This window comes from Myotis daubentonii, chromosome 1 (genome assembly GCF_963259705.1).
Source record: "Myotis daubentonii chromosome 1, mMyoDau2.1, whole genome shotgun sequence".
Classification (NCBI taxonomy): Eukaryota; Metazoa; Chordata; class Mammalia; order Chiroptera; family Vespertilionidae; genus Myotis; species Myotis daubentonii.
Window position 1 is genome coordinate 68,941,143 of NC_081840.1, and position 12,942 is coordinate 68,954,084.

General features: G+C 37.1%; 2 protein-coding genes across 5 annotated transcripts in view; one reads left to right on the forward strand and one right to left on the reverse strand.

The window, feature by feature from the left end:
- The window catches only part of RASGRP1 (RAS guanyl releasing protein 1), an 82,870-nt gene extending 77,976 nt beyond the window's left edge, over nucleotides 1-4,894 (forward strand). For all 4 annotated transcript variants that reach the window (XM_059705124.1, XM_059705133.1, XM_059705143.1 and 1 more), the window contains one exon: nucleotides 3,476-4,894. In XM_059705124.1, coding sequence (XP_059561107.1) covers nucleotides 3,476-3,610 — 135 coding nt within the window. In that variant the 3' untranslated portion in view covers nucleotides 3,611-4,894. The remainder of the gene's footprint in view (nucleotides 1-3,475) is intronic.
- A 3,164-nt stretch (nucleotides 4,895-8,058) lies between these two features.
- Nucleotides 8,059-12,942, reverse strand: part of FAM98B (family with sequence similarity 98 member B) — a 38,013-nt gene continuing 33,129 nt past the window's right edge. Inside the window, exon 8 of the mRNA XM_059705164.1 lies at nucleotides 8,059-10,420. Coding sequence (XP_059561147.1) covers nucleotides 10,052-10,420 — 369 coding nt within the window. The 3' untranslated portion in view covers nucleotides 8,059-10,051. The remainder of the gene's footprint in view (nucleotides 10,421-12,942) is intronic.

Consider the following 12,942-nt stretch of genomic DNA (forward strand, 5'->3'; position numbering starts at 1 on the left):
AGACTCAACCAGAAAACTGTTGGAACTAATCAACAATTTCAGTAAAATTGCAGGATACAGCAATCAGTTGAATTTCTACTAATATACATCTAAAAAAAACATTCACAATAGCATCAAAAACAATAAAATACTTGGACTACATTTAACCCAGGAAGTGAAAGAGCTATACAATGAAAACTACAAGACATTGTTAAAACTGAAGAAAACATAAATGGAAAGACTCCTGTGTTCATGGATTAGAAGAATTAATATTGTTAAAATATCCACACTGTCCAAAGCAATCTATAGATTCAATGTAATCCCCATCAAAATACCAATGGTATTCTTTAAGAAATGGAAAAATAATCCTAAAAATGGTATGGAACCACAAAAGACCTCAAATAACCAAAGCAATCCCTATTTAAAAAAATGTTTGGAGATACCACACTCCCTGATTTCAAACTTCACCATAAAGCTACAGTAATAAAAAACAGTATGGTACTGGCACAAAAATAAACATGTAGACCAATGTAACAGAAACAAGAGCTCAGAATGAAACTCCTGCTCATACAAGTCAGCTAATATTCAATGTGTGAGCCAAGAGCACCCAGTGGGGAAAATAAAGTCTCTTCAACAAATGGTTTTGGAAAAACACATAGAGCAATGAAACTGGGAATTTTACACTACTCCCAAAAAATAACTCAAAATGGATCAAAGACTTAAACGTAAAACTTGGTATTATAGAACTCTTGAAAGAAAACATAGTTCGGAAGAAGTTCCTTGATATTAGTCTTGACAATGATTTTTTTGGATATGACACCAAAAGCAAAAATAAAAGTAAAAATCAACAAATAAAACTACATTTAAACATAAAAGCTTTCCCAAAAGAAACAACAAAATGATAAAGAATGAGAGAACATTTTTGCAAACTATATATCAAATAAAGGATTAATGTCCAAAATATGTATTTTAAAAGACTCAAACAATAACAAAAAAAAATCCAATTAAAAAATGGGCAGCCCTGGCCTAGTGACTCAGTTGGTTGAAGCATCGTCCCATAAACCAAAAGGTTTTGGTTCGATTTCTGTCAGGGCACATACCCAGGTTGCAGGTTCAATCCCCGGTCAGGAGCATACTGGGGGCAACTAATTGGTTTCTCTCCCTCTCCCTTCCTCTCTTTCTACAATCAATAAACATATCCTGGGGGAAGGATTAAAAAAACTGGTCAGAAGAACTAAAGATATTTTCCAAAGAAGATATACAGATGGCCAACAGGTACATAAAAATGTGCTCATCATCACTAATCATCAGGGAAATGCCTATCAAAACTACAATGAGTGCTGGCCAATTTGGCTCAATGGATAGAGCGTCAGCCTGCAGACTGAAGAATCCTGGGTTGACTCTGATCAAGGGCACATGCCCAGGTTGTGGGCTCCATCTAGGCCTGGGCCCTGGTCGGGGCGTGTGCAGGAGGCAACCAATCAATGTGTCTCTCTCACATCGATGTTTCTCTCTCTATGTCTCTCCCTCTCCCTTCCACGCTCTCTAAAAAATCAATGGAAAAATATCCTCGGATGAGGATTAAAAAACAAACAAAATTACAATGAAATATTACCTCACACCTGTTAGAACCGCTATCATCGGATCCCACTTCTAGGAATTAATCCTAAGAAGCCAGAAACACTGATCATAATCAGAAAGAATATATGCACTCCTATGTTTATAGCAGCATTATTTACAATAGCTAAGATCCGGAAATAGCCCAAGTGCCCATCAGTAAATGAATGATTAAAAAACTGTGATACATTTACACATGGAATACTATGCAGCTGTAAAAAAAAGAAGGCTCTCTTACCCTTTGAGACAGCATGGAGGGACCTGGAGAGTATTATGCCAAGTGAAATAAGCCAGAAAGAGAAAGACAAGTATCACATGATCTCATTTATATTTGGAATCTAACGAACAAAATAAACTGATGAACAAAAAAAGATCCGAAGACATTGAAGCATGCAACAGACTGACGTATTTCAGGGGATGGGGGGGCAGGAAGTGATTAGCCAATGAATTTATATGCATAGACCATGAACAGACAATAGTGCAGAGAAGGCCTGGAAGGGGAAGGGTGTAGGATGGGGGGGAAAAAGAGATACCTGTTAAACTTTCAACAATAAAGATAAATGTTAAAAAAGACAAGTAATGAGTGCTGACAAGGCCATGGAGAAAAGGGAACCCTTGTGCACTGTTGCGGGAATGTTAATTGGTACAGCCACTGTGGAAAACAATATGGAGGTCCCTCAAAAAATTAAAAATAGAACTAACACATGATCTAGCAATTCCACTTCTGAGTAATTGTCAGAAGAAAACACTAACTCAAAAGCATAAATACACCACCTGTTCACTGCAGCATTATTTAGATACGCAACAACCTAAGTGTCCATAGACAGATGAATGGATAAAGAAAATGTGGTACATGTATACAATTGACTATTATTCAACCATAAAAAAAATTAAATCTTCCTGTTTGTGACACATGGATGAACCTTGAGCACACTGAGATAAGTCAGACAGAGAAAAACAAGTACTATACTGAATGACTTATATGTAGAATTTTAAAAAGCAAACTTATAAAAGCAGAGAATAAAATGGTGGTTACCAGGCAATGGGGGTGGGAGGAGAGGACAGATGTTGAGGGTACAAATTTACAACAAGTGATAAATTAGCCCTAGAGATATAATGCACAGTATAGAGATTATAGACAATATTGTATCATCAAACTTGCTAAGAAGACTAGAATTATTCCAACTTCTAAAAAGAATTATATAACATGATAGAGGTGTTAATTATAGCGACCTTGGCAATCATATTACAATACATGATTATCAAATTAACAGATTGTACACCTTAAATTTATATAATGTTATGTGCCAAATATATTTCAATTTTAAGAAAAACTTCAAGACTGGAAACCAACTGCTGTCCATATAATTAAATCACTGAAAATTAGATAACTGGATTCCAGTTTAGAGGCTGGGATAAAATTCCTGTCTTTGCCAAGAGTTCACTAGTTTTCAATGATTTGGAGGTAAAAACACTTGAAGAAAAATGAACTATGATATATCATATTACAGTATTCCGAATCACTGCTTTCATACCTCAAACCTGACCAGAGACTTTGTTTCTGCCAAGTTTAGGTCTCCTGCTACACAACTTCCATAGGTTGTTTCATTATCCACCTATTGCCCTGGAATGGTTTATTCTGCCTGTTAGCCACTCACACCTTTGATATGATTAACAAAAACTAATTGCTGTTTGCACATGTTCATTTGTTATTTAACTTATTAGTTTATATTAAGGGTAAAATAACTCTTGAAAAAATTTTTTAATACTCAGCCACAATGAATGGGAGATGCCAATCAAGTGTAGTACTTCCGATATTGTAACTGATTTACTATTCATTGCTGCTTTATTAACATACCTTATTCTCCTTTCTCTTTAGGAAATAAATACACTGAAAGCAGATAATGATGCTCTAAAGATCCAACTGAGATATGCACAGAAGAAAATAGAAGGACTCCAACTTGCAAAAAGCAATCATGTCTTAGCTCAGATGGAACAGGGTGACAGTTCTTAGCCCAGAAACGCAAGAAGCACAATCTGTAGATAAATGGATCAGAGATCTCATTTCCCAAACCAGTCAACACAAAGATTGGGGAATCTTAGAGTGACCAGCTTTAAAGGGGGTACTTTAAAAAGGAAAAGCTAGTCTCTCCCCCCACCCCCCCCCCACCCCGGTAATGTGTGATATTGTTTTCTCTTCCAGTCAGTTGAATCAAAGGGGAGGAAAACTGAAAAATGCAAAATTTTTGCCATTCATACCACTAACATTTTCCCCTGAGACTAAGGGCAAAAGTAAGAAAAAACATGACTATAGTTTTCTGACAAGGTAGCTTCTCCTATGTGGCCTGCCTGGCTGCTTCTTCCTCAGAACTAAAATCTCTGGAAAATAAATTTGCTTCCTTCCCTGGGGTTTTCTGTAAACTGGGGAATTTACTTTGTTCCACTCAAAGCTTATTTATAATATTAAAGTAGATTCACTTCCTCTACATTCCAGCATTCTTTATGAATCTGGTTCCCGATTCACTACCTCAAATCTAATCAATTAGCCCCTCCCACCCCATCCTTCCTCACTGTGCTCATCATATACACGAGGATATCTACCTAGAGCTGAACTTCTAGAATGTAAGTACAAATTGTGGAGGCCTATTCAACAACATGACATTATCCAGTTGTATATCAACTAATAGATTTAGTCACAAAGTCACAATAAATAAGTAATCAAATTAAATACCTGAAAACATAACTATTACCATTTTATACATGACTGAGTAATTAGCTAAAATAAACATAATGCAAACATGTCTGTCCTCTACAGTGGATAGAACTAGGACTTTATGGCTATTTTTTAAAAAACAGTCTGCTTAGCTCTTCATGTGCCATCTTTACCCTTTTTTAAGTAACTTTTTGAGCTGAATTTGTGCTTACCAGTATACTGCCTTCACTGTTAATACCGTTTAGAAATAAGCTAATTGGATCAGAGCCTTCAATAACAGCTGACAGCGTGTATATATGTGTATATATTGTGTATATACAGTATCAGGCATGCATGTGACTTGGAATTTTGTTTCCCCCTTCATAAAATGTGGAAGTGAATTAAACAACTTTTAGTCATTTACATAAATTCACAAATATAAGTTCAGTTTGTTATAAGATGAAGAATTTACTCACAATGTAAATTGTATTGTTTGCAACCTCACAAGTAAGAGCCCTGTGAGTTATCTATTAATGAAAGTTAATGATGAATGGGCTCATTTAGTTGTCTGGGCAACTGATCACTAACTCCTTTGTTAGACTACTTCTCTAAAAAAGTCCAATGATCATTTTCTTTCTTTCTTTTTTTGGGGAGGGGTAGGGGGGCGACTTACCTTCCATGCTTAGAAAGCCTGGTACAAAACTGACTTGAAATTCATAAACAAGTTGAAGAACATGCCAAGAATATAATCCCAGCCTTTAGAAGTTCCAAACCTAAAGCCAACAACACCAAATCTTAGAGTACAAAGTACATATACATAATGTAGCTTCCTTGGAGGATTCAGACCATTTAAGAAGTTAATTTGATGAAAGACTAGTTCCTACCTGCATACCTCCTTATACTGAGCTTTAGTGACAAAGCTAGTGACTAGTTTTCCTTTGTGTTTTAAAAAATCGCTTTACACACGGACTTAAATCTCACCACCTAATATGTGAACTTATAGAAGCTACTCTACTGTGCCACTTACATTATATGGAACATGAGTTTATGATCATCTTTAAAATTTATATTCTTCACTATTTTCCTTTTCCTCTGATATAAACCAAAAACAGTACAGCTCAATTTTCTTTAAACATAGCCACATAACAATAATTTTTTCATTTTTCTTCCCCTCCACCCAAAATACAGATTCCAGGTTAGTTTCTATGTAAATAATCTGTAATCTATAGGAATTCGAAAGATCAGTCCTCTTAGTTAGTCAAATTAACATGGCTAAAGAATCTTACCCCTGAATGGACAGGAAGCAGTAATTTCATCACAGGTTTTTACAGCCCACCTAGGGCCAAAGAAGTAGTGTGTAAATTAGTATTATTTGTGTGGAATCTACAGAAATAATCTGGAATAGACTTTTGGTTGTTAAGCCTAGAATACAAATTTCTGTGTCTTGTACTGACTTGAATAAGTTTGGGCATATATTTATCTGCCAAAACAATGACAAGTTTTGTTTTGTTAACAGCAATGTCACTTCTCATTTTCTTTGTTAACTGACTTGCCTTTTTACTGGTTGTGAATTTCTGTCTAAAGATGTATTATGTAAAAGAACTACAAGGAAAAAACAAATGTACAGATTGTAAAGTTTTTTATATCTATTGTAAGTTTTCTTTGTGTAATATTTATATGATAAAAGACATTAGGATCCCTATAGCATAGATGTCTTGTATTTCTTCTAGTTCATGAATATGTAGACGCTTCACCTGAATTTTTATTATAATCCACAGCTGAGACTACTCCCCTATTGTATTAACCAAACAGTTCTGGAAGAAAAAGCAAAGCAACTAACTAGTTAGTAAAATTTTTTCTAAATCTTTTTATAACACAAAGAAGTAACAGTACAGAAATATTCAACCTTTTCCCATCTTACTGCATTATGACTTACAGTGACCCCTAAATATTAAGTCTATAAACACTTAACACTGAGGACACAGATCTGAGGCTGTCATTTCTCTGTGGCTTTGGTCTTTAATTCCACAGTTCTATCCAAGAAAACTGGCAAGTAGAGAAACTTTGAAGCTGTGGGTGAAATTGGTAGAGAATGATGGTTCAATCTAGTATACAGACCACCCAGAGCAATTCATTTGTGCTCATGATTAGTGACTAGAGACCCAGTGCACAAATTCGTGCATGGGTGGGGTCCCTCGGCCTGGCGATTGAGGTCTATCAGGAGGGCTGACTGGCCAGGCAGAGGGGCTGTGGGAGGTTGGCCAGCTGTGGGGAGGGGCCATGGAAGGTTGGCTGACCACCCCCCCCCCCAGGATCCGATAGGGGGGGGAGGGATGGCTGGGAGAGAGGGGCCAAGGGAGGTTGGCCAGCTGGGGGATGGGGGGGAAGGGGCCATAGGAGGTTGGCTGGCTGGCCGGGGGAAGGGGCCGCGGAAGGTTGGCTGTGAGAGAGCACTGACCACTAGGGGGCAGTTCCTGCATTGAGCATCTGCCCCCTGGTAGTCAGTGCATGTCATAGCGACTGGTCGACCAGTTGTCCGGTCGTTCGGTCGTAATGGTCATTTAGGCTTTTATATATATGGATATATAGATGAGAGAGAGCTGTGATTTCCCTAATCCCCAGCCAACTTCTGTGTAACCAGACCAACGAAGAAGGAAGAAAAATTCCAATCACTGAAATCCCAATACAGAATGCATTCTGATACACTTGGATGTGGGTGTAGTCATCATTTGGGCAATTTTCATTATATTGTATACAAAATAATGAAGTCACTCTGACAACCTAAACCTAAGGAAGAGATTAAATTTCCTCTCCTCCAGCCCCAATTCCCATCCCAAATCTCTATCTTGTGCTCCTTACACGATATAGATAGTATCATTACTTAGAACATTCTCTGGTCACAGATCATTTATGGATTTTCAAACCTTCTTTTGATACAAATACTGGCAACTAAATGTTTTTGGTTTAAAATGTTTTGCAGTTTTTTTCTGCTTAGTGAGTAAGGTTTCCCTGATCTGCAAAACACAAGGGAATAGGTTCAAAGAAAACACAGGACCCCTCTTTTGCTGGGAGCTGACATTAATGTGTGGTGGTTATGTATGGACAGGACTTACATTATTTATACTAGTACAGTCCAAATGTGAGGTGAGTTCCCTTGTTTAACCCAGAAACTCCCAGTAATGACATATCTATAGATGCTATTAGATACCAAAGGCTAGACCAATGCAAGAAAAATTAAAAAGGGGAGGGAAAACCAGGTAATATGAAAATGAGAACCAGGCAAAAAGAAAATGAAGCAGCACACAAAAAAGGTATTGAACTTTAGGAAGCAGTTAAGTACCATTCATCATACTATACATTTGTATTACACTCGATTTACAAAACATTTTCACATTATGGCCTTTCAATAAGACCCTAGCTGGCCTTATTGCTATTTTATTTTATTATTTTTTTAAATATATTTTTATTGATTCAGAGAGAAAGGGAGAGGGAGTGCTAGAAATATCAATGATGAGAGAGAATCATTGCTCAGCTGCCTCCTGCATGCCCCACACTGGGACTACAGCCCGCAACCTGGGCACATGCCCTGACCAGAAATCAAACCATAATCTCCTAGTTCATCAGTCGATGCTCAACCACTGAACCATGCCAGCTGGGCACCTTAATACTATTTTAGATACTGCTTAGCACACTCTTCTACAAATGAAATTTTTACTGAACAAAGATTATCATTAAAATCTTAGCTCAGAAGAAAGAATAAGATATTTGAGTCTAGACCACTCAGCTTTTATTCACATGAAGTTTATAGGAATGTGTAAATGTGTTGCTCCAGCTCTGACATGATTGCAGGAGCAAGTGCTAAACCTGTATAAAATTTACAGTGAGTCCTGTGGATAATCCAACAGCACTCCTATGAAGGTACAAAGAAATCTTACAGAAATTGATGAACTACTGTTTCTGTCATTATTCATAAACCTTTAGTGATAATAATTGAAGGTAATTATAAGCCCCTTCTACGTCAGCAACTAAAGCTTCCGAAAAGAAATAAAGCAGAAATGTTAAAGTTTTAAATGAACGTTTTAACTAGAAACTCTCTTGAAATACTTTACTCCAGTGGTCTCTGCTTACATATTTTTAAAAATTATTTTTTAGAGTTCATAGCTACTGATAAAAATGTTTTCTTAATTATGAAAAACATTCTTCTCCAACAATCACAAATAAAATTAAGTCTTTTCATTAAATATAAGCACATTAAAAAATAATCTAAGTTTACAAATAATCAAAAACATTTGTTTTCCTATACTTAACAAATTTCTTTGAAGGGTTATCTTGAAAAACACATGGCCAAGACTACACACAATGTTTACTTTTAAAGTTTTAACATTATTTTAGGTTTCACCACAGGGTTTACTATAAAACAAAATAAAACAACAAGAACTGCCAAATACCAACATCCACTGGTACTCAGCATTCTATCTATTGAGGTGGTTAGAGCATAGAAAGTTGTTATGCACAGGTGTTGAACAGAAGCTTACATCGGGATACAGGCTTTACAGTGGGAATTTAAAAAATCTGTACGGCTATCACTTTCTCTTTCTACATTAAGAGAAAAATACATAAATTGGCCCACTTCTTAAACCATTCACAATAAGCGCACTATAAATTCCCAACAAATTTCACTTGTACTTAGGTCTATATGAAACAACCTGGGTAGGGCTCAAGCATCACATACATTCCTCATCTGACAAATGAGGACATATCAATCCTTGAGATCTTTGATCATTTTAGCCCATAGCACCCCTCAGCTAGCGCCATAATTCAAATTCACAGCTTCTGGTCACCAAGCCTTTGACTGCTCCAACCACATATAATGCTTCTCTAACACTGTATTTTCCAAATCTAACTGTGAATCGGAACTACCAAGGGATGCCTTGGCCTACCTCTGATTTATTAAAACTGGAAAGTACTGCTCTAATCCTATGTAATAGAGTTCAGCCTGCCATTTAACATTCTAATATCTAAAATGATGGCCCAAAGGATGAAGAAACAATTTATAAGAATTTTTTTTACACCATCATGTAAAACTGGTTCATGTCTTTGTCCCTTTAGAGTAATTCTGACCTCAATCAAACTTTGCTTTGTCAAACAAAATCACAAATTTCAAATCCAGTTGGAAAATAAATCAAATATGCACACCAAAAAGTAGACTCAGGCTTCAATTAGTGGAATTTTAACAGAAACCTGGGCAGAGGAATCATTTCCTATAAAAGAAAAAACAAGCCATGACAACTATCTATTGAACAAAACTATCAGTCCCTTTCCCTATTTTATAAAGTAAAATTAATAAATATAAAACACAGGAATACAGATGAGGCAACAGTCTAATAACAAGTAGGGTCTGTTTTATGTGTGTCGAACCTGAATAAAATACAGGTAACAATCTAAATTCAATCATGACAATAAAATACTTTCCATTTTTCCAAGTCTGATGGTAATATTTACAATTTTAAAAATAGCCTTTGCTTTTTTGTTTTTTAAAAAGACATAACATGCTCAAGGGTACACAGATATGAAAAAAAATTCACCACTCTGTCCAAGAGGATCATATAGTATAAAACAATGCTCTTACATATTAACCCAATTCAAGAATGATATCAAGGAATCTAACAGTGTTTACTTCATAGATGACATTCAAATATGTTATTTAGAACACTATACCTAATGTAGCTATCAAAAAGTAAGCACTGCTAATTTTTGTACCTTTCAATATCTTCTATATCCGCCACCACCACCTCCTCCATATGGATCTCCATAACCTCTTCCACCATAGCCTCCTCTCCCACCATAGCCCCCTCTCCCACCATAGTCTCCCCTCCCACCATAATCTCCCCTGCCTTGGAAACCTCCTCCTCTACCACCCCCTCCCCCACCTCCTCCCCACCCTCCACCCCCTCCCCCACCACCTCCCCAGCCACCTCTTCCACCCCCACCACCTCCTCTACCTCCACCTCCACCACCCCAACCACCCCTTCCGCCGCCTTCTTGTCTCTTTTGCCAAGGTGGCATTTCAGGGGGTGGTGGTTCGATTTCATTCGGCCGTCCTCCCCTGTCCGGCACCCTTCCCATCAGCACCTGTATGAAGAAACATTTTCTTTCAGATACTAATATTTTAAAAGGTAAAATTTACATAAAGGACTCAAGTAACACTGAAATTATTGTTCTAATAAAAAGAAGCCAAATATTTAAGGACATGAAAGTATCAGAATGACAGTATGAATATTGAAAATATAAATGCAATGTATGACAAATTCCTTACAACGTGGTATTATTTTTAAACACCTAGGAAAATATTTCTAAAACTTAAAGGCTTGTTTTCTATTGTTTAAATGTGTCTAGCATATTCTGTAACAAATGTAGTATCCATCATACTAAGAAACTTTTTTAGCAAAACATTAATATACTTAAACTACAGACCTTAAATTAAAATCATATCTACTCATACAACAACTCTGGACTTTCCATTGCTACTAGTTTGGTAATGGACTATCCAATAAAAGATTGTATTTTTAAGCACATTTTTATTTCACAAGTATGAAGTATATGTGATAACATGTGGCTATAATGAGGTCAGAGATGAATATAATGACTATAACCCAAGATAGTACTGCAAAGAGATACAAGGATTCTCAGTGATTTATTCCTCTCTTATGAGAAACTTAAGTTTACTAACGTTCAATGATACTAGTTATTATAAAAAAAAATACTTGATGTCCTTCCTTAACCATGCTTTCTTTCTAATACTTTAAAGGATAAATCAAGAGTTTGGTTTAAGACACCAGACTTCTATAGGAAGGCTCTACTCTACATGCCCATGAACAGAGAAAGACAGCTGTGAGGAGGCTGCCTCCCCACCAGCCACAGCCAAGGCTAAGCCAAAGCTTCCTGCTAGTCTCTTTCAGAAAAGAAGGTGAAACAGTAACTGCCTCAGCCAAACTGACCTATAAATCAGTTAGGTTCTACTTCTATCGATCTTCTAACCAAAACTATGTGTTAGTAATTTATGTCATGAAGAAAAGACAAAAGTACAACATTCTCACTGTGGGACAAGGTTCAAAGTACGTAAACATTCTTTTAAGGTAGGCAATAATGCCCTAATTACCAAATCCAAAAAATTGCTTTTCTTGGTTGTCATTCTCATTGGTCTCTCCACCAAACATGCTACGTTGGTGGGTATACGAGGATGCTGCTCCAAGAACTGATCATAAGATTGCTCTCAAAAAGATGTTCTAACATTTCCTCTGTTCATATCTGTCCCCCTGAAAAAGTCCCAGAAAGAACCCATCAATGTTCCTCCTGAATGCCTTGGTTTCCAATACAGTTCTGTTCTATATCACTTTAGTAGCCTCTTAGAAGTATTTTGAAAATATGGAGTTCAAAAGTACATTCTGCCACATGGGTATTTTAGTATAGTAAATTAGGAACACTGACTTAGCCACAGGGCCACATACAGGTTATACATGGTAGCAGCACTGGTTTGATTAAAGTTACTACCATGTGCATTGATACCACATAAGGTGTACTGGGATGGGCATGTGAACACTTTCCACCCTGGAATAAGACGATTTAAAAATTTCTTCTTGGTTTTACACTATGTCCAAAGGGATACTATTGCGTTGAGTTGTATTTGCAAGAGAGAGAAAAAGCCATTAGGTTAAGCATATGATTCAGAAGAAAGGGGATGGAAGAATGATGGTAGATACCTGCTGGGGAGGTATGCTGAATGCTGTCATTCTTATGTTTATCCCAAACTAACCTTGGGCTTCTACATACACTGGCTTTGTTTGACCCTCTTATTTTCCCCTGAAGGTTTAATTAATTAAGTTCGACCATATTCTGTCAACTGTTTTAGTTTCAGTGGAATCTTGTATTTCTGGCTTAGTATAACAAGAAATTGTTCCCTCAAATGTAGAAAAAAAAAAAGGATTGCCTCAAATAATTAGACTGTAAATTATAAACTCAGAAAACGGATGGACAATTTCAATTAAAGAAGTAGAACTCTAATTGCTGTAAGGGTAAATAATCTGATGCAAGATACTGAGTAACATACAGGGTGGGGCAGACGAAGGTTTACAGCTGTTCATATGGACAATAATGCAATAATTCTATATGATAAAAGGGTAATATGCAAATCGATTGAATGGTGGAACGACCGGTGGCTATGCAGGAGCTGCCCCCTGGTGGTGAGTGTGCTCCACAGGGAGAGACCTACTCAGTCAGAAGCCGTTGGTGGCAGGAGCGCCTCCACAGCAGTCAGACATTCCCGGAAGGCACCTGGACTGCAAGAGTGCACAGGCCTGGCTGAGGGATAACCCCCTCCACCCCACCCCCACCCCACCCCACCCCCCACGCGTGCATGAATTCCGTGCATTGGGCCTCTAGTTAATAAATAATAGTATAAGAATAAACTCTTGTGTTTTGCATATTCACAACTATAAACCTTTGCCCCACCCTGTATTTAAAGACAGGACACTTTCAGAAGATAGAGAAGGTTGGTCTAAAATGGAAGTAGGAGGCATGAACACTAGTGCCTAACTGAGCAATGATTAGGCAAACTGACTTTATAAACAACCATCCATCTGGCAAAATATCCTGCA